We start from the raw sequence: 21729 nt of genomic DNA, 5'->3' as shown, positions 1-21729 counted from the left end.
GGCATTCTTGGGTGTGCTTCTGTCCACATATGTGCATGCTCCCTCTCCCTTACAAACACAAAAATACATGCACTTTCTCTTAAAAGTTGGGTCATACAATTTATTTTTAAGTTTGACACTCATATCTTTTCATGATAGTAAATAACATTTTATGCATTCTTATTGGCATATCTACTTAAGCAGCTCTCTAGCTAGACATTTAGGCGGTATCCTGTATTTTGGGTTTATGATTAATTATTGTATGTACACCTTGTGCATCATCCAATTATTTTCTTTATATGAGTTTTTAGGAATAGAATTGCTGGGTAGAAGGCTGGGTACATGTTCAGTGTTTTTATCAACCACCAAATTGCTGTCTAGACAGGTCATGCCATTTCATACTTCCAACACTAACACTTTAATGTTTTGTTTCTTTGCATGCTCTCTGATACTAGGTGTGATCAATCTTTGTAATTTTTTTTTTGTATTTTTGCCAGTCTGATAGTTGAAAAAAATCTCACTCATATTTGCTTTTCTTTGATAACTAATGGCATATGTTTTTTTAAGTATATTAGCCATTTGTATTTCTTTTGCTGATTGTCCACTTATATCGTTAGCACACTTTCCTATTGGGTAGTGTCTTCTCTTCCTCCTCCTTCCTTCTTTTAAATTTCGAGATTTCTTCATAATATAAGGATATGAACTTTTATTTGTGATTCATACTCTACGTATTTTGCCATTTAAAGATATTTGCTATTTTTCTCTTTTTGGTTTTGTTTTAGAAATATTTTACTATGTAAATGTATACCTTTTTTTTCAGTTGGTATTCTTACATTATAATAAGACCATTATAACTTATGATTCAGTAGATGGATTAAAGATTAGATATTTTAAAAAATGAAGATACTTTCTGATTGGAAACCATTTTGCAGATGAGGAAGGTGATGAATTGCTCATGTTAATTTGATATGTTTGCTGTAATTCCAGTTTCAGCTGCATATAAAAAAAGAATTGTGAGAGAGATATTTTGATGTAATTAGTTGTAGTTACTTTAAAGCCAGATAGTCCTGGCTTTGTTTATTTTTCTTTAATTTAGATGAGAAATACTTATCAAGCACCTATTATACATTAAACATTCAAAATGGATTTTCCACTTATTAGCTGTGTGACTGTTGGCAAGTTACTCTAAGTAGTCAATTTCTTGACTCAGTTTATTTATTTGTAAAAGAGGGATAATAACTACTTTGTTGAGTTATTGTAAGGGTTAGTTATAGTTTAGTTGAAGTATTTAGCAGCACCTGACATATAATTAGACAACAATAAATCATTAGTATTATTGTTTTTATTCTTTATAGTAACGATACATAATTTTAGCCCATTACTATATATAATACCATTGCTGTGGTAGTAATTTAGCATATGAGGTAATTAACTATGATTATTATAATTTTATTAATAGAGAGAATGGAGCCTAGCTAGACTGACTATACTTAGGATCCTGTCAGATAAATATTACTTCCTTATATTTGTATAGCAGTTCCGTTTTCAGAGCTCTTTCTCATTTCTTGTTTTATTTTCTCTGTACAGTCTTCCAGTAAGAAAAGCAGGGCCTGTATAATTTTCCATTTTGCAATTGAGGAGCTGAGGCTTGTAGAGAATGACAGACTTGTCCAAGGTCATATGGCTTATAAGTGGTTAATCAGGTTCATTTCCTTCCACCTATAATTAAGATTCTCACTGAACCTAGAATGACCTTCAGTATGGGAAAGAACAGAGAATAGAATCTGATTATAATTGACGAGTCTTCATTTAACTTTAGCCATTTTATAGTTTCTTGTGTTTGCTCCCATTCCAGCCATCTGAACATTGGCTTTAATGTTTTAGTAGTCTATTATGTTGATGGTGGTTACAGTGAACCACATCCCTGGGTATTCACACGCTTGTGAAGTCTCTTTCCTTTCAATCTGGACTGGGCCTGTAGCTTATTTTAACAAACAGAATGCAGCAGAATTAGAGCTGTCTGAAGTCTGGGCATAAGCCTTAAGAAAGCCAGGTAGCTTTTGCTTTTATGTTTCTGGGAGACCTGAACCATTATGTCAGAAATCTGGCTACCTTCCTAGAGAGACCATGTGGAAATGAGGCCACATGGAGAAAGGAAGAGAGGGAGAGAGAGAGGGAGAGGGGGGCAGAGAGAGAGAGGCTCTGAGGTTACATGGAGACAGAAGCCCAGTCACCCTAATCCTAGGATTTTAGCTGAGCCCAGTTCCTACCTGCCAGCTGAAAGCAATTGTGTGAGTGACCACCAGCAAGATGAGCAGAAGAGCTAGTGAGCCCAGCCCAGGTTGCAGAATTATGAGCAAAAAAATAGTTTTTGTTTCTGTTTTTGTTTTTTTGAGCAATAAGTTTTGTGCTGGTTTGTTACACAGTAATGGAAAAGCCAGAGAAGCATGGCAGTGTACTTGAAAATAAAAGTCTTGCTAAAGGGTGTTTCCCTTTCTTGGCCTATTTTGACAGTTTTGGTCTTTTTCTGGTTTGCTAATGTCAGGCAGTGTTGAAGAGAGAATAGTAATGAATAATTTTTCCTTTCCAGAAGCTCATCTTACTGAACCTTTAAGTACACAGGTTTGGCCAATACTTGGGTAAACCTGAGGTAAACCCAGTCTCTGTGCTGAGTCTCTTCAGAGAAATCTCAGGAGATTGGGCTGCTTCCTATTTTCAGGTCTCTGATTCTTCTTCTCTGTTGAATTTCCTACTCCCAGTCTTTCGTGACTCTCTTTATCCCTGTCAGAGTTGAATTGGATTTGGCCTAGGTTAGCCAGCTAAGAAAAGATGGCATAGTCTTTCTTCCTCTCTTGAACTTGTTTCTGTTGTCCACAAAGACTTGGGAAGCCTTTGGGGGCTGAGAGTAAAACTAAGACATGGACTCACCTCAGTTTCTGATCATTTGCATATTACTTAACAGGAAAGATATGCTGCAGTGAAACATTACTCATGCAGTTTATCTTTTCCCTCTCATAGATCAATTTCTTCCTATTTAACTATAAATACTGCATATTTTATTTTCCCATATAATTAAAATTGTAAAATTATAAAAATAAAAAAATTGCAAAATGTTTTGTAAGTTTCTGCCAGAGATGAGAACCAGTGATCTAAACGCTTATAAGAATAATTTTTTTAAAACAATTTTGTTGTTGTTAAGAATGCTTTTTTGTTTTAAAAAAAATACATGAAGATAGATTTAAAATATTACAAAGCTTGACTGGCTTCCAAATTGCTGGAGTGAGGGCCTCAGTGTACTCCCTCTCCCTCTAACACAACATAAACGCAAAACAACTAAAGTCAACCATTTCAGAATTCTGGCAATTGATCAAAGCCAGAGAATGAACTGAAAATTGTCTATCCAAGAGAAGACTACTGAACCTTGAGATGACAGTGGCATCTAACTTGTGCCCACTCCCATTCTCCCTCCTTCCCCAGCTTGTGGTATAGCAGAAACTGGCAGCATTGCAGACAGTGGAGAGATCTGACCACTTTTAGAGATCCATGAAAACCACCATCCCTAGATCACAGTTAATATTTTGTCCGAACTTGTATCTCCCTGGGAAAACTCAGTTCTCAGAGAGTGATTGGCTATTGATTTGATTTAGAGCTCAGCTCAGTTGGGGAAAGAAAATGCCTACCCGCTGGGCTTTACTGAAACAATAGCAACTGTTGGCAACATCTCCACTGTTTAAGGCTGTGATTTCAGGTGGGGCAAACAAGAGCCTGGCCAGGAATGTAGAAGGAAATCCTGGAGGATTAGCCAACCATAGGGAACTTTGAAAAGCTCCAACATATTTCTAGATATCTAAAAGATTGCAGATGTGCAAGGCTGTGCATATGCCCAGGAAAGACCTGGAAAAGGAGAGGATCCACCTCTGGCGACCTTGAGGCTCTGTGCAAGAAGGAAGTGAAAGCTAGGGCTGTCTTACAAGCTACCTGAAGTTTGAAGGTGTGGCTTCTCACAAAGGTTCCTTTAGCTTTGGCAAAGGGTGGAAGATATACAGGCAAGGCATTTAAGGAAATCTGACCAATCACTGGTTGACCACTAAATTATACTGATCCAGGAAGCCAGGCTTAAAAACAAAAACTTAGAAGAATACTCAGTGGCCACATAATACAGGGACTACAGAATTAGTTCATCAAAGTGCTAAATAAATAAGCAGCACCAAGAAAAAGAAGAGAACTAGAGAGAAAAAATCTTAGTGGGGCAGTGTAGAAGATTCTGCTACCAGAATTGTTAAAATACATTGTCTAGATAGCTTGATAACTATCTAGTTAAATAGATAGTTTCGGATATCTATTTAGATATCCAAATAGATATCTAAAACTATCCAAAATGTCTAGTTTTCAACACAAAAATTATGAGAAATAGAAAAGTATGCTACATACATGGGAAAAAAGTGAAAAACTAGCTAACAGAAAAGTGTCCCTGTGGGCCTAGATTTGGACTTAATAGACAAAGACTTTAAGTCAGCTATTGTAAATATGTTTAAAGAACTAAATGAAACCATGCCTAAAGAATTAAAGGAAAGTGTGAAATTGATATCTTACCAAAGAGAATATCAATAAGCATAGAAATTATTTTAAAAGAACCATATAGAAATTTTGGCGCTTAAAAGTATGATAACTAAAGTGAAAAATTTACCAGAGGGGCTCAATAACTGATATGAGTTGGTAGAAGAAAATATTAGTCAACTTGAATGTAACTCAATAGAAATTATCCAGTGTGAGGAGTAAAAAGAAAATGAAAATGAACAGAGCTTCAAGAGACCTATGGGACACCTGAAGTGTACCAACACATACATAATGGGATAATGGGAGTCCCAGAAGAAGAGCAAAAAAAAAAAAAAAAAAAAAAAAAAACCGCAAAAAGCAGAAAGAATGTTAAAAGAAATGACAGAAAACTTCCCAAACTTGCTGAAAAAATACTAATTTACGCATTAAAGAAACTTAGTGTACTCCAAGGAGAATAAACCCGTCATCGTCAAATCACAGTCGAATTTAGACATCACAGTTAAATTTACGAAAGTGAAAGACAAAGAAATCTTGAAAATATGAAGAGAAAAATAAGATAAATAGCTGACTTCTTATCAGAAACCACGGATGCTGGAAGACATTTTCAAAGTTGAAGGAAAAAAACTGGCAACCAGGAATTCTGTATCTAGCTAAAATCTCCTTCAAAGATGAAGGAGAAATTAAGACACTTACAAATAAACAAAAACTGAAAGAGTCTGTCACTAGCAAACGTGCCCTATAAGAAGTATTAAAGGGAGTCCTTCAAGTTGAAACAAAAAGACACTAGGCAGTAAACTTAAATCCGCATGAAATAAAGAGCAATGGTAAAGGTAACTACATAGGTATTATGAAAGACCTACATATAAAAATACATATAGATGCATTTTTCTCTGTAACTTATCTTCTTATGTTTTAAAAGACAACTGCATAAAGCAATAATAATAAAACTGTTGATGGGTTTATAACACATAGAGATGTAGTTTGACAATAATAATAAAAAGGAAGGCAAGGGAACAGAGGCATATTGGAGGAAAGTTTTAAATTATTATTGAAATTAGGTTAGTATAAATCCAGACTAGAATGTTTTAAATTAAAATGCTAATTGTAATTTCCAGAACAACCACTAAGAAAATAAGTCAAAAAATTATAGTGAAAGAAACAACAAGGGAATGAAAAAGATACACTAGAAAATATCTATTTAACACAAAAGAAGGCAGGAAATGAGAAAAAAAAGATATTACAGAGCTCAAATATACCCTTAAAGAGTAGAAGTTATAATGTGTAATTTCCATGTAAAATAATATGTTTATGTAATCTTTAAGGAATGTTACCAGTAGAGAATATTGGTCAATGGATCCTCTTTGGGGCTTAAGTTTTTGATACTATTGGATACTTAGCAATAGATTTTAAAAATATGGTATATGAAAAATGCACCAAAGTGAGGTCAACGTGAAAAGATTCCATTAACCCTGGTTTTTTTTTTTTTTTTTTGCGGTACGCGGGCCTCTCCCTGTTGTGGCCTCTCCCTTGCGGGGCGCAGGCTCCCGACGCGCAGGCTCAGCGGCCATGGCTCACGGGCCCAGCCGCTTCGCGGCATGTGGGATCTTCCTGCACCGGGGCACGAACCCGTGTCCCCTGCATCGGCAGGCGGATTCTCAACCACTGCGCCACCAGGGAAGCCCAACCCTGCGTTCTTAAAATGTAGCTTTGTTTTTCTGGAAATGAAACAGTAATGTATGGAAATGAGAGATTACTTTGTTTCTGAAAGTTTGGGTATGGAAAATTTAGTTCTTCCCCTTCCTCTAAATATGGAAAGAAACGATGAGAAAAATGCTTTGGAGAAGAGAGGAGATCATGGGAAAAAGGCATCTGGAGATAAATGCACATAGGAAAGGGTTGTCAAAAAGAAAAATGTTCTGGACAGAATATTTCAGAAGTCTTGAGAGGTATTTCTGCCTGCATTTTCCATATATTGTTGATTCTGTTCTCCATGGGTGCCCAGCCCAAATGTATATGTGATCTCATAACAAGGATTGTTCATTGTTCAAGCAGCCACACTTATAATGTCTTACATATGCCTTCAGAAAATAACACCCATGTTTAGCTTTATAGTGTGAAGAAAGTTTAATTATATCAAACAATACATGTAATCTCCTTATTATAGGAAAAGTGATTAAATTGAATTTTCTTATTACTGATTTAAACTGTCATTTAAAAATGCAATTCTCAATCTGTTTTCAGTCCCAGCACAGTTGAAGAATGTAGCACAGTTGCATCAGTAATGATGGCTCACTCAACTGGGAGCATCTCTCTGGGTGAGAATAAGTAATATTTTAAAAGTCCTCCAAGTAATTCTGTTATGGTGTACCTCCTTTCCACTATAAGTAACAAATTTAAATCATAGATTCCTAGACTTTTGTAGAAATTAGTGTTATTAAGAGATTATGATGATTAAAATTGAATCTAGTAAGATTGTTTCTTAAGCAAGTTACAGTGAACCTTTTTAGTACTTTTTCTATAAGCTTACCAAAGTTTTCAAGACATTTTTATTCCTATGTTTTTTTCTCTAACCAGATTAACCATTTTTAACTGTACAGTACATACAACACGTTAACTATATGCCCATTGTTGTGCAACAGAACTCTAGAACTTTTTCAGCTTGCAAAACTGAAACTTTATACCTGTGAAGAATAATTCTCCTTTCTCCCCTCCCCTCAGCCTCTGGTAACCACCATTCCACTTTCTAGGACTTTTAGTATTTTAGATATCTCGTAAACATAGAATCATGCAGTGTTTGTGTTTTTGTGACTGTCTTATTTCGCTTAGCATAACGTCGTCAAGGTTTATCCATGTTGTAGAATATGACAGGACTGCCTTGTTTTTTAAGGCTGAATAATGTTCCATTGTACAGGCATACCTCATTTTATTGTGCTTTGCTTTATTGTGCTTCTCAGATATTGCATTTTTTTTTAAACAAATTTGAAGGTTTGTGGCAACCCTGCATTAAACAAGTCTGTCGGTGCCATTTTTCCAACAGTATTTGCTCACTTCCTGTCTTTGCATCACATTTTGGTAATTCTCCCAATATTTCAAGCTTTTTCATTATTATTATATTACTTGATTTTCCTATTGCAAAAGGTTATGACTTGCTGAAGGCTCAGATGATGGTTAGTATTTTTTAGCAATGAAGTTTTTAAATTGAGGTTTATGCATTTTTTTAGACATAATACTATTGCACAGTTAACAGACTGTAGTATACTGTAAATGTAGCTTTTATATGCATTGGAAAACCAAAAATTCATGTGACTCACTTTGTTGCAATATTCGATTTATTGAGGTGGTCTGGAACCAAACCCTCAATACCTCCCAGGTATACCATTTATCCATTTATTTATTTATTTAAAATTTATTTTATTGAAGTATAGTTTTTTTCAGTTCTTTTTTATTGAAGTATAGTTGATTTATAATGTGTTAATTTCTGCTGTACAGCAAAGTGATTCAGCTATACATATATATTCTTCTTCATATTCCTTTCTGTTATGGTTTATTACAAGATATTGAATACAGTTCTCTGTGCTATACAGTAGAACCTTATTGTTTATTCATTCTATATATAATAGTTCACGTCTGCTAATCCCAAACTCCCAATCCATGCTATCCATTTATTTATTGATGGGCATTTAGGTTGCTTCCACTTCTTGGCTGTTTTGAATAATGCTATATTGAACATGGGTGTACAAATATCTCTTCAAGATCCTGTTTTCAATTCTTTTGGATATATACCCAGAAGTGGGATTGCTGGATCATTTGGTAGTTCTATTTTTAATTTTTTGAGCAACCTCCATACTGTTTTTCATAACAACTGCACCATTTTACATTTCCACCAGCAGTGGACAAAGGTTCCAATTTCCCTGCATCCTCACCGACATTTGTTATTTTATGTTTTTTGTTTTGTTTTGTTTTGTTTTATAGTGGCCACCCTAACCACTCCTAGGTTATGTTAGGTCTTTATTTACTCCTAAATCACTTTCTAAAGAAACAGAATAGCTACTTTAGGATATTTCCTGTAATTATTACAAATCTTCACACTGCTCCCTGATCTCAAATACTAGAATACTAATTGGGGCTAGTGTTTTAAACATATTAGATTGAATGTGTAAAACTGGACATTTGAATTCCTTCATACTTTAACAGATATGATCCTCTTTACTTTTGGAATTCATATGATACTACGTTAGACATCACCACCTTACAAGGCAACGATAAAATGCTTTTGTCACTACCTGTAGTTTCTAAAATGGTAAGCGTGCTTTAATGGCATCATCATAGTGGTGATTGCTGTCACTGGGTGGCTTGTCTGCTCTTGTTTCCAAGCAGTCCATAAATGCCGTTATCTTCGGATGCGTTTTCTTCAGTGTATACCTAATGTGCTTCTTTGACGCTCTCTGAACATGGTTTTCTCCATTTCACTTACCCTGTTGCATCTGCATGTGAATCTTTCTGTCATCCATTCTCCACAGATTTCTTGCCTAAGTGGGGTTGTGTTGCCAAAAACTTTGCTTCAGTGATGGTAGACCAGCTGTCTTCCAGTGCCCTATATTTGATGAGCTAGCCATTTAATAGTAAGTACAGCTTATGGATGATGCTTATGATCATATTCAAAACGGAAGATATAATGTTCATAATCCATCAGGTCCTCACAGCTGAATAAATTTGGGCATTTTCTATTTTGTGGACATGTAGATTGATTGGGAGCTCAGCATTGTTTCTAACTTGTCTTTGACTCTTCCAAAGACCATACTGCAATGTTATAAGTTTTGGGAAAAAAAAGCCACTTTGAATTTGGGGGCAGATATGTATTCAAGTCTTGACTCTGCTGCTTGGTTGACTACCTTAAGATATGTTTCTTATCCTCTCTGACTCAGAAATCTCATATGTAAATTGCAGATAGTGATACGTAAACTTTTATTTTAGATGCTTCATTGATATAGTAAGCTTGTGTTTTTAGGAAGTTTTTAAACCAATTCTATCAGGTTAGAATTTTCCTCTTACAAATAGTGAAGGTGAAAGGATTTTTAGACTGGTAATACTTTTATAACCCGTATCTGACAGGAGATCTCTTCTGATGAGTTTGGTTCTCATAGTTTGTCCGTTAACTGAAAAAAGTCAGTTAATACAGATCATAAAAGATGATGCATACATCCCACTAACATTTTAATTCAAAACATATAAATAGACTGTCTTTTGATTAGGGCCAAGGTCTTTCCTTATAGTATGGGTTTGCTGACTGGAACAAGTCCTTCTTAAATCTATATTTATAACAAATCATTTCCAGTTTACATTTTGTTTCTCTAGATTAAAACTATAGAGAATTGAAAAGCAATGATTCTCAAAGTGTGGTTCCCAGACCAGCAGCATCAGTATCACATAGGAGTTTCTTAGCCTGCAAATTCTTTGGTTTCGCCCCAAACCTACTGAATCAAGCTAAGAAGGTGGGGCTCTGCAATCTGTTTTCACAAGGCCTCCATGCTAAAGTTTGAGAGCCACTATTCTACATTTTATGATTTCCACCAGTTTTTATATTTCTCTTACCCTTGCCTATGTCAACAGCACTGTTCTGTAGTGACTTGCCTTTATCAAGTCTTTCAAAGCTTTTGGCTTAGTTTTTAAAGATACATTAGCTTTTGTTTTTGCTTTCATTGTTTATCTATTATGTAATTAAATTTGTTAATTATAGTAACGATAAAACTCCCCTAATCAGCAAATACTACTGATTTGGGGAGAAGATATACTCAGCATTAGGGAGCAGAAGTGAGGGGCATACCAGAGAGTAGTCCACATGCCGTGAGTTTTCAGCACACCATGGGCATCTGTCCGTATGGTTGCAGAGGAAGTGGAGAGTGTGGGTTCAATTAGCAAGTTGGGTAAATGAGGCTGGTCAAGAGAGCTTTCTCATATTGATTTTTCTGTGTAAGCTTACAAATTCCTCTGATCCTTACCTTTATAGCCCTTGCTTCAGTACTTCTGTGTTAGACTTCTGTCTGTTGATCTGTAAGTAGTCTTCTTGCTTAGAACCTGGAGTTTGAAATGTGTTTTTGATAACTCATAAATCTCTTAGGTTGATGTGGAGAAAGCAGAGAACCCACCCAGCAGCTCACATGGAAGATGTGTACCTATTTTCATTGACACCGAGCAGGAAACTGCATAGCAGCTAATACTTGAAGTAGAAAACAGATAGAAATGTTGTTTCCTAGCCTGAGACTGTAACTTTTGCTCCAGTTTTTAGTGCCTGCTTTGATTTGGGAGAAAGCAGTCATGTGTGGGGATAGTTCAATTCAATACATCACGATGGCCGTTCCTGCCGAAGTGCAGGTGAAATATTTGCCCACCATTGAGATACAAAAGGGGTTCTGTAAGTCAGTCTGGAATCTGGCCTGCTGAACTGAAAACAGTGCTGTATGGCAACATTCTGGATGGCATTTTGATTGAGCTGCTTTTCTAACTGTATGTTTTAATTATTTTTATATTTTTAGCCACATTGCTGATTTCACAAAGAGAAAGGGGGTAAATAGCCTGTCTGTAACACCTCTGGACCGTATTGTTGCTGCAACAGTTGGGTCATAGTACTGCTATGAAACATGATTAGAATACTACCTAATACAAAGAAAATAACTATCGTATAACAATATCAGGATACTCTGACAGTGGTCCAGTAAAACAGCAGTACTAGTCCTACTGAAGTTCAGATGCAGATTTGATATTTGTTTAGTATTCATTCTTGAGTGACACAGTGACCCAGTCATTCCACTAACAAAACAATAGCTGCTATAAATCTAATTAAAAAAAGAAGTGACTGTTGCTTAAGATAGACTGAAGTTTTGTTAAAGATAGGCTCTAAATCCACATATTTTATGTGCGTAGCATAAATGGTGAGTCTCTAAATTCCACTTTGTTGTCTGGAGAAGGGTTTAATAAAAGCAATGAAACTTTAGTTTCATGACAAACTAAAGTAAAAGGAGAATAAAAATTAATAGATAATAATTATCGAATAAGTTTTGAATGGTAACTGTAGACTAATGATGTATAACTCTTACATCATTTTATTGTTACAAATATTCCTCTAGAATGTTATTATCTAAGTTTTATAGATGGGTAAAATGGATTAAGAAAACTGTTGCCTTGCCCAAGGCCATGAGCTAGGATTTGAACTGTGGCAAAGCCCAAGCTTTTAAATACTACTTTACACCTTAATATCCGGTGCTTTAATATTCCTGGCCTGCTTTCAAAAACTTCTCCCTGTCAATTCCAGAGATAACATTCAATAACTTGACAACAGTGACCTTTCTAAACAAATATAGAGTGTTACAGAACCAGGTGGCCCAAGATTATATTTTATTTTTCTGGCTCAAAATAAATTCCCTGCTCTTGGAATGATAGAGTCCAAAAAAGACCCTTCTGTGTCCCAGGACTTCATCAGGCCACATGGCCAGCTAGTGCCCTTTTTCATGAGCCAGTCACGAATACAGAGCCTTATGTCTTTATACTGTAATTTAGATTAGGGCCTAATGAAAGGGCAAGAAGCTGCTTTACTAAATGAGATCATTCTGGCCTTCAGAAATGGCAGTGCATTTGGTTGGAAAGATTCTGGGGAATTAATGACAGAAAGGCAGTACTACTGTCTGGCCTGTTAAGTGGATGTAAGCAAGGAGAAGGCTGATTCATAATTTAACAAACTCCCAAATTAGGCATCTTTTTTTCCATTGGGATTCAAGTAGGATTTTTTCTAGTATTAGAAACCTTGTTCTTGATCAGTCAAAATCTGGGTGGAAATCTTTTTGACAGTCATATTTATCTTTGGAAAATAAATTCTGTATTGGAAACATAAGTTATGTCATATGGAAGCATAAACATGATGCTTTTATGAGCTCAATTACCTTTAGTAGATTTCAGATTTAGAGAGACCAGGTTACACAGGGTAGGCATAGAAATGTTTCAAAGATATATGAAAGCCAACTTGTAATTGACAGTAAAAATTACAGTGACAGACACTGGACGTGGAGTCAGGAGGCCTGTGTTTGAGACTTTGCCATTACTCTGAAGGATCCTAAGCAAGTGGTTTAAATTCTCTGTGAGTCTCAGTTTTCTCATTTGTAAAATGAGGCCAGAATAATATTACCTGCCTTGTTTCATTACAGGGTTGTTCTGAGGACCAAGTGAGGGGGCATGTAACAAAGTTGTGGCGATGTATAAAGTTACGGTGGCATCTAGTACATAATGGGAAGTGTCCTCAGTTGTGAGTAGGGCAGGCCTGCATTTGGAATTGCTCTATTAGTAGTTTGGTGTTTTGTGCCAAGTCACCACAATCTTGAATCTTATTTCTCTCACCTGTGTACAATAATAATCTGTCTCACAGAGTTGTGAGAGTTACATTAGTTGTAGATGCTATTTTTAAGTTTTTATAAAATAGTGATCAACTGGGAATTATTATCTTGAACAGATTTCAGAAAGTTAGAAAAGAAATAGCCACAGGCTTCTTATCTGTTCCCAAATATCTTAGCAATAAAAATAATCCAAAGAATATTAGAATGTTAGTGCTAGAAGGACCCTCGAAGGTCACCTATCTTATCCTCCTCATTTTAAGACAAAGGATTGCCTCCTAATCATATATTTGTCATTTCTGCTGTGTATGTGTGTTTGGATAACACTGTTACCAGCATCATCAATTGTAAAGGATGGCAACCATCACTCAATCTTGATAGATACAGATTTCTAAAAATGTAAAGCCAGAGAAGAATTCTGCTTGGAGGTAGTATGGTGTTATGAAAAGAACCTGGGCTTTGTTGTCCAAAGTTACGATGGAATCTTGATCCTGTCAATTACTAGTTTGGGGACAGTGGAAAATTTACTTAATGTTTGGTGTAGCGTAGCTCCTTAACTATATTATTTCTTTACCTATGGCACAGGCCATGTCTGTGTCTATACCTTAGCCATTTCCACATGTGATTCTTGGGTCTGAGATGAGTTTGCTTTTTATGCTGTTAACAGTTCTTGACCTTTTTCTTCCTTGTCTCCTACAAATACAATAGTGATTCCTTCAGATGGAAGGGAGGAATTGTAGCAAATCAGAATCTTGGAACTGTGGGTTAGGTGTAGTTAGAAAAGACTTCTCCTTAAGGCTGGTTTAGGAACTTAAACATGAAGCTATTATTTTTAAAACTATAATTCTGTTAGACCATTTGTCAAATTTTTTCTTACGTGATAGAGTTTCAATTTATCTGTGTTGGTTTTGCTTATATTAGGGGTACATGTGTTTAAAAAATTCATTACACAGCTAAATGGGCAGTGTTTTAATATGGAATTTTAAAATACTATTAAGTGTATTCCTGTGAGAAGAGCTCTTCCAAAGAAATAACAAATAATGTTTTATCACTGAAAACTCAGTAAGAGCAAATGTAGAGAATGTTTATGTTCATAATTAAGAATAATGACCTTTGAAAACTTTTAAGAACACACTGTTAAGAGATTCCATAGTTTATATATTGATGATAATAAGCTTGGGTTTTTTTTTCACTTATTAAGAGTATTCTTTTTATTCTTATTTGATATCCAGGAAATATACAAGTTGATCCTTAAATTTGGAAAAAGAAAATTCAAAACCAATTAGCTGTTCAGTTCTAGATTCTAATGGACTAGATTGAAAAATGGAAGATTGGTAGATAAAGACAACATTATACAACGTAGAAGCTGGTGATTCAGTGTGAATTTTCTGTCATTTATCAGCATTTTAACTTTGGAACGTGTTTTTCTTTCTTTCCTTTTGTTAATTAAATAAATGGCTAAAATTTCTCCTTTGATCATCTTAATGTAATTTCATTGCAACCACTAGTCTGTGGGGTTTCAGTTGAATTTTTTAATATGAATTTATGTAGAGAGGCTTTATATTTGTCTAAATTTTGGCTACGCTAATTAGAGGATGGATATTACAAAAAATTGGCCGTCAGTTTTTTGAAATATTAAAATGAATTGGTTAAGAAAAGGGATACACATGTTTAGTGTTAACGTTTTTCGGCTTGTTTTTACATTGTCCTTCAGAATGTTTAATATTTTGTAATGAGATTTCTTCTTGCAAAAAGAAAACAATTGGGCAAAAATATGAGAAATATTTTCAGTTTTCCAAGGCTAATGTTGACTTAAATAGGTCTAGGTCTTCATGGTTGACAGCTGCAGATAATTAGCTTTTCTTTCTTAACAAAGAAAGCAAATGGAGCTGCGAGACATTCGTTGCCTTTTCTGTCATCATCATAATAATGTATGTATTTAACTTCTGCAGTTCCTTAAATTGATTTAGTGCTAAGCTGCCTACATTACATACAATAGGAGTGACAAGTGAAAGCTGCAGCACATATTTGCGTGGCAAAAGGGAGCAGTGATTGACAGCAAAGTTCCTCTCTACAAGAATTAGCAGTGTTTTGGAGCTCAGAAAGGACCAGATACACAATTCTTAAAACTGTAGGGCAGATTCACGAAGTGAATTTTAAGAAGTGATTGCCACTTGGTGTATTTGAATGTCTGTGTTCTTGGCTCTGGGTGAGGGGCACAGAAGGACAGAAACTCACCTGACTGCCAAATGTGAGGAAGTTCTTTTTTAAGCATATTAGTATTTGTAATTTAAGATTGATACTTCCAAATTATAGATCAAATTGTGACTCTGTATTCAGTAACTGAAAATTTCCTTCAACTCTAACTGATTCACCTTATTTGAAGAAGTCAAATAATACATCTATTCAAATGAGGATTTTAAGACTGTAAATCAAGCTGTTCTTCAGTGAAAGTATCCATTTTCACATGTTGCTAAAACTTGAGGGATCATTTTTGGAAAGGTAATTGTGTAACGCTTTGTGGTTTCTTTTGACCAGAGAGTGGCTAAGTGTGATCATCTTTCAAAAGTACTCAAAATATCCTGCAGTTCCTTTGTTTGTTCGACAGCAGCCCAGAAGCTGTGGTTGAAAAGACAGTTGGTGATTGCTGTTGAATAATGGTCTGTGAGGAGCCCAGAATGCTGGGCTTCATACAATACCATGGAAATGCTTTTTGTTTTGGTGACAACACCTTGTATGCCTGTGAGGTGGAGGGGAGCCCTGCATGTCTTTGTACATTGGCAGCCTCTACTGGCCATTGCACAGTGTAGCATTGACCTCTGTTCTTTCCACTTCGGGTTGCATATGGTTTTATTTGGGCTCAGCTCTCACTTTTTTGTTAATCCCGTTTAAAAACTAGTTTATCTGTTGGATCTCGAGTTATAGTTATTTAAGGGCTACTAGTCCAATATTGTTGTCTGTAAACTAATATAAAGGATGGAGGGGCTTCGCTGGTGGCTCAGTGGTTGAAAGTCTGCCTGCCGATGCAGGGAACACGGGTTCGTGCCCCGGTCGGGGAAGATCCCACATGCCGCGGAGCGGCTAGGCCCGTGAGCCATGGCCGCTGAGCCTGCGCGTCCGGAGCCTGTGCTCCGCAACGGGAGAGGCCACAACAGTGAGAGGCCCGCGTACCGCAAAAAAAAAAAAAAAAAAAAAAAAAAAGAATGGAAATTTTTAGAATTTTGAGAGAAGTTATGAATATAGCCCTGCCCTGAGAAATAACTTCCATCTAAGAAGTAAGTTAGATTTTAAAATACTTTCTCAGTTGCACGCCTTTGATTAGGGATTTACTTGTTACTGGCAAATAACTCTGATCCCCTGAAAGAAAGCCTTGACTCAGTGATAGATTTAATTAAACACATGTTCATTTGTTCTTTAGTTTTAGGTGTACCAACTATTTTAGAGGTTTACAGAAAGTGGGTGTAAACTCTTACTGGGCTTTATGATTGTAGGTACCTCTGGGGATTGGTGGAGGGTCTAGACTGTTAAGTATAGACAGTTACAAATATCTGTAAATAAAGTATCCAATTGCAGTAAACCCTGGGTTATTCTGGTTTTAGCAGTTAAGACTTATATTTTGTTTGACCTAATATCTTTGTGTTTGGGGAATAATTTGACCACACTAGGTGATTTCCTCAACAAAACACATCTGTTTATTGATATTTCAGTTTTATGAGTGGCTCTACTGGTCTCCTAATTATTTATTTTTTTGAAAGACATTCTTTATATGCTCTTCTTTAATTTTTATAAATTTATTTATTTTTGGCTGTGTTGGGTCTTTGTTGTTGCACACAGGCATTCTCTAGGCATATGGGCTTCAGTAGTTGCAGCGCACGGGCTCAGTAGTTGTGGCTCGCGGGCTCTAGAGCACAGGCTCAGTAGTAGTGGTGCACGGGCTTAGTTGCTCCGCGGCATGTGGGATCTTCCCGGACCAGGGCTCCAACCTGTGTCCCCCTGCATTGGCAGGCGGATTCTCAACAACTGCGCTGCCAAGGAAGCCCGCTCCTAGTTATTTTTGAGTCTCTTGGCATTTTCAAATATGACACCTCGTTGAACCTTTTTATATAGTCTCATAGATACTGACTTTCATTCCTATTGCTCCCACTTATTCTTGGATTATTATAGTAGAGTACTAGTTGATCTCCTTGCTTCCATGTTGTTTGCCTTCTAATTCAACTGATACAACATGGGCATATGTATTTGACTAAAATACTGCTTTTATCACATCATGCTTAAAAAAAATGATTTAGTGTTTTCCTTAGAAAAAGAGTTTAATAGTATAGAGAACAGAGCAAGAAAGGAGCACTGGGCTAGGAGTAGGAAGATCTAGGTTTTTTGTTTTTTGTTTTTTTCCTCCTCATCTCTTGCTGTAGTACCTTAAGCATAAAAATATACCTTCCTAAGCCTCTGTTTCCCCATTCTATAAAATCATTTGTTGTGAAGATTGGTTGAGATAATGTATGTGAAATTGCCATTAGCGCTGTACAACTCTATTACTTCCATTGCTACAGAGTAAAAAGACCAAATTCCTAAGACTGAAATTTCTTTCCAAACAGCTCCATTTCTGTACTGTGCCTGACATATAACAGGTACTCAATAAATGTTACTTGGGTAAATGAATCCTATCTTTCCAACCTTATCTTGTACTTCTCTCTAATCTTCCAATTCAGGTAGGTAGTCTCTACTTTCTCCATCGAAAATGTTGTTCACATAGTCACATCTGTGTCAGCCTCATGTTCACTCATTTTTTTCAAACCCATTTTTCAGGAATGATCAAGTCCCTCATACCTCATTGTGGTCCATGTTTGCTGTCTTTTCTACCCTAGCAGTCTTCCTGTCTTTATCACTCATCACTCTATTTTGGCATATATATTATCTTGTATTATTATTAAAAGTGTCCTGTGTGTATGCCTTCTCTTCCCAGGTGTACTATAAGCTCCTGCAATACAGGAATGTTAGCTTTGATTTTGTAGTTACACTTTAAGGATATTTTAATGTGACTTTTAATATATTCAAATTGATATATTGATAAGTATTGGTTTATATGGTATTTGCTAGGAGATAAAGTTTAGGACTGGCAGGATTGGCAGGTTGTTAGAAGTGAGATACTAAGATGCTGGCAGACCACTGATACTCTGATTTATAGAGTAAAGACTTCAGGACTTCCCTGGTGGCGCAGTGGTTGAGAGTCCGCCTGCCGATGCAGCGGACACGGGTTCGTGCTCCGGCCCGGGACGATCCCACATGCCGCGGAGCAGCTGGGCCCGTGAGCCATGGCCGCTGAGCCTGTGCGTCCAGAGCCTGTGGTCCGCAATGGGGGAGGCCACAACAGTGAGAGGCCCGCGTATTGCAAAAAAAAAAAAGACTTCAGATTGTAAGGGCTTTGGGAAGGTTCCCCTATGGGGCACATAATGACCTACATGTTATTAGTTAGAGTCTTCTATTTTAATAAAGTGTCCTTTAAAATATAGATGTCTTGGGGCTTCCCTGGTGGTGCAGTGGTTGAGAATCCACCTGCCAATGCAGGGGACACGGGTTTGATCCCTGGTCCGGGAATATCCCACATGCCGCGGAGCAGCTAAGCCTGTGCACCACAACTACTGAGCCTGTGCTCTAGAGCCCGTGAGCCACAACTACTGAGCCTGAGTGCCGCAACTACTGAAGCCCGCGCACCTAGAGCTCATGCTCTGCAACAAAAGAAGCCACCACAACTAGAGAAAGCCGCGTACAGCAACGAAGACCCAACGCAGCCAAAAATAAATAAATAAATTTATTTAAAAAAATATATAGATGTCTTAATTAGTAAGCAGGTCCTCATGTACTTATATAGTTTTTTTGCAGATATAAATGAAGTGAAAAAAGGCATAGAAATCATAGGGAAGATAGAGTGACTGACTTTTCCACTGATAACCTTTTGGGGTTTTTTTTAGCATTTGCATTTTTACTTATTCAAATCAAACAAATTGCATTTATTTCTTGGATAGGTAAGTTACCAGACATTCTCACCAATGTATGTCTTCAGCATATATTTGATTGCTTTTATTTTAATTGGTTTTATTGAGGCATAATTTACATACAATATAATTTACCAATTTTTAGTGTACAATTTGATGAGTTTTGACAAATATATATGGTGATGTACCACTATCACATCAATATGTAGAACATTTACATCACCCCAAAAAGCTTGTTCATGACCTTTTATAGTCAATCCTTTACCTCGTCCTCAGGCTCCTGGCAACCATACCTCTGCTCAATGTCATTATTGTCTTGTCTTTTTTAGAATGGAATCATACGGTATGTAGTTTTTGTACCTGTTTTTTTTTTTTTAGATTGTACTTGTATCATGTAGTTTGTTCCTTTTTATTGCTGAGACGTAGTTCATTTTGTATGGCTATGCCACAGTTTGTTTATTCTGTTTACTAGTTGATGGGTATTTGGAGTGTTTCTAGTTTTTGGCTATCATGAATAAAGCTATTATGTACATTTGGTACAAGTATTTGTATAAGCATATGTTTTTGTTTCACTTGGGTAAATGAGTAGGAGAAAGATTGCTGAGTCATATGATAAGGAAATACTTTAACGTTGTAAGTAACTAACAAACTATTTTCTAAACGTACCATTTTGCACCTCCACTGGTAATGTATGAGTTCCAGTTGCTCTGCGTCCTTGCTAACACATAATATTGACGGTGTTTTTAATTTTAGCTCTAGTTCCAGTGAGTATGTAGTAGTAATTTATTGTTGTTTTAATTTGTATTACACTAGAATGACTAATGATGTTGAGCATCTTTGCATATGCTTATTGGTCATTTGCATATCCTCTTTTGTAAAGTGTCCAGACCGTTTACCTACTTCTAAAAAAGCATGTTTTTTGTCTCCTTATTGAGTTCTTTTTAGATATTTACATATTTTGGATACAAACCCTTTATCAAAAATATGTTTCGCAAATTTTCCCCCTCACATTGATGTGCTTGCATGTTCATTTTCTTAAGGGTGTCTTTTCAAAGAACAAAGGTCTTATTTTGATGAAGTTAATTTATCATTTTTTTTCTTTGGGCTTTTTGTGGAGTATTAAAATTTTTGTCTAACCTAATGTCATTTAATTTGTCTGTTTTCTTCTAGGAGTTTATAATCTTCTCTTTAGGTTGTCAATACATTTTGAGGGTTTTGTTCCCCCCCCACCCGGTACGCGGGCCTCTCACTGTTGTGGCCTCTCCCGTTGTGGAGCACAGGCTCCGGGCGCGCAGGCTCAGCGGCCATGGCTCACGGGCCTGGCCGCTCCGCGGCATGTGGGATCTTCCCGGATCGGGGCACAAACCCGTGTCCCCTGCATCGGCAGGCAGACTCTCAACCACTGCGCCACCAGGGAAGCCCATTGAGCTAATTTTTACATATGGTGTAAGGTTTCCTATCTTTGCATATGAGTATCCAATTTTTTCAGCACCATTTGTTGAAAAGACTATAATTTTTTCATTGAATTACCTTGGCATCTTTATTGAAAATCAATTGATGATGTTTGTGTGGGTGTATTTGAATTCCAATTTTTTTATTATTATCTTTATGTCAGTACCTTATGTTCTTGTTTACTGTAGCTTCATAGTCTTAAAATTAGGTAGTATACGATTCCTCTCATTTTGTCTGTGTTTCAAAATTGTTCTGGTTATTTTAGGTCCTTTGAATTTGCCTATAAATTTTAGAATTAGCTTGTCAAATTCCACCAAAAAATTCCTGGGATTTTGATTGGAATTGTATTAACTCTGTAGATTGATTTCAGGAAAATTAATATCTTAACCATATTGGGTATTATGATCCATGGACATGACATATCTCTGTTTATTTAGGTCTTCTTAATTTCTCTTACCAGTGTTTTTTAGTTTTCAATGTATAATTCTTGCATATCTTTTTTTCTTAAGTTTCTCTCTAGGTGTATCATATATTTGATACTTTTATACTAGCATTGCTAGTACTGAAGTATAATATGGCTGTTATTGAAATATATTTGACTTTTTATGTATTGACCGTATAGCCTTATAATGTTACTAAATGTACTTATTATTCCTAATCGCCTTTGAAAAATATCTTTAGGACTTTCTGCATAAGCAATCATGTTGTCGGCAAATACAGTTTTACTCTTACCTTTTCAATTTGTCTACCTTTTATTAACACATTATTGACTGGGGGATTTTTGCAGAAACTAATGCCTGTGGCCAGAGATTTGTTATGTAAGTGAATATTGAAATGTCTCCGGTCAATACATTCAGGTAACAAAAGACGTATTTAGATGTCTCTGGTCAGTAAGTTGTTAATCTTTCTCGGCTTATTGCATTGATTAGAACCTGCAATGTTGAATGGAAATGGCAAGGGAAAATACCCTTGTGCTCTTCCTGATCTTAGAAAGAGAATGTTTTATCTTTGACCATTAAATATGCTGTTAGCTATAGGTTCTTTTTAGATGCCCTTTATCACCTTTAGGAAGTTCCCTTCTATTCCCAGTTTGCAGAGTTTTTACATGTGAGTGAAGGTTAAATTGAGGTGATTTTATGCTTTTTTTCTTTTAGCCTGTTAATCTGGTAAATTACACTGATTGATACTGTAATATGAGGCAACATTTGAATTCTGGGATAAGTCCCATTTTATCATGATTTATTACACTTTTTATATGTTACTGGTTTGATTTGTTAGGATTTTGTTACATTCTTCTGTCTTCTTGAATATTGGTAGTGGTTAAATTTTCTTGTAATATTTTGGTCATTTTTTTTAAAACTGAAGTAATG

The 21729-nt window shown here is 36.1% G+C and overlaps 1 protein-coding gene across 31 annotated transcripts in view; it reads left to right on the top strand.

Annotated features, from left to right (window-relative positions):
- Positions 1–21729, top strand: part of RFX3 (regulatory factor X3) — a 299451-nt gene that overhangs the window by 54147 nt on the left and 223575 nt on the right. For 6 of the 31 annotated variants that reach the window (XM_024126911.2, XM_055087163.1, XM_028493918.1 and 3 more), the window contains one exon: positions 6778–6851. The exons of 21 other annotated variants lie outside the window; for them this stretch is intronic. In XM_024126911.2, the coding sequence (XP_023982679.2) occupies positions 6818–6851 (34 nt within the window). In that variant the 5' untranslated portion in view covers positions 6778–6817. Of the gene's footprint in view, positions 1–6777; positions 6852–9056; positions 9159–21729 lie in introns of all 31 variants that reach the window. 4 more of the 31 variants (XM_055087169.1, XM_028493922.1, XM_028493926.1 and 1 more) reach the window with 2 other exon arrangements.

The sequence above is a fragment of the Physeter macrocephalus genome, chromosome 9, assembly GCF_002837175.3.
Source record: "Physeter macrocephalus isolate SW-GA chromosome 9, ASM283717v5, whole genome shotgun sequence".
Classification (NCBI taxonomy): domain Eukaryota; kingdom Metazoa; phylum Chordata; class Mammalia; order Artiodactyla; family Physeteridae; genus Physeter; species Physeter macrocephalus.
Note: the sequence above shows the minus strand (reverse complement) of the source record. Positions and strands in the feature narration are given on the sequence as shown.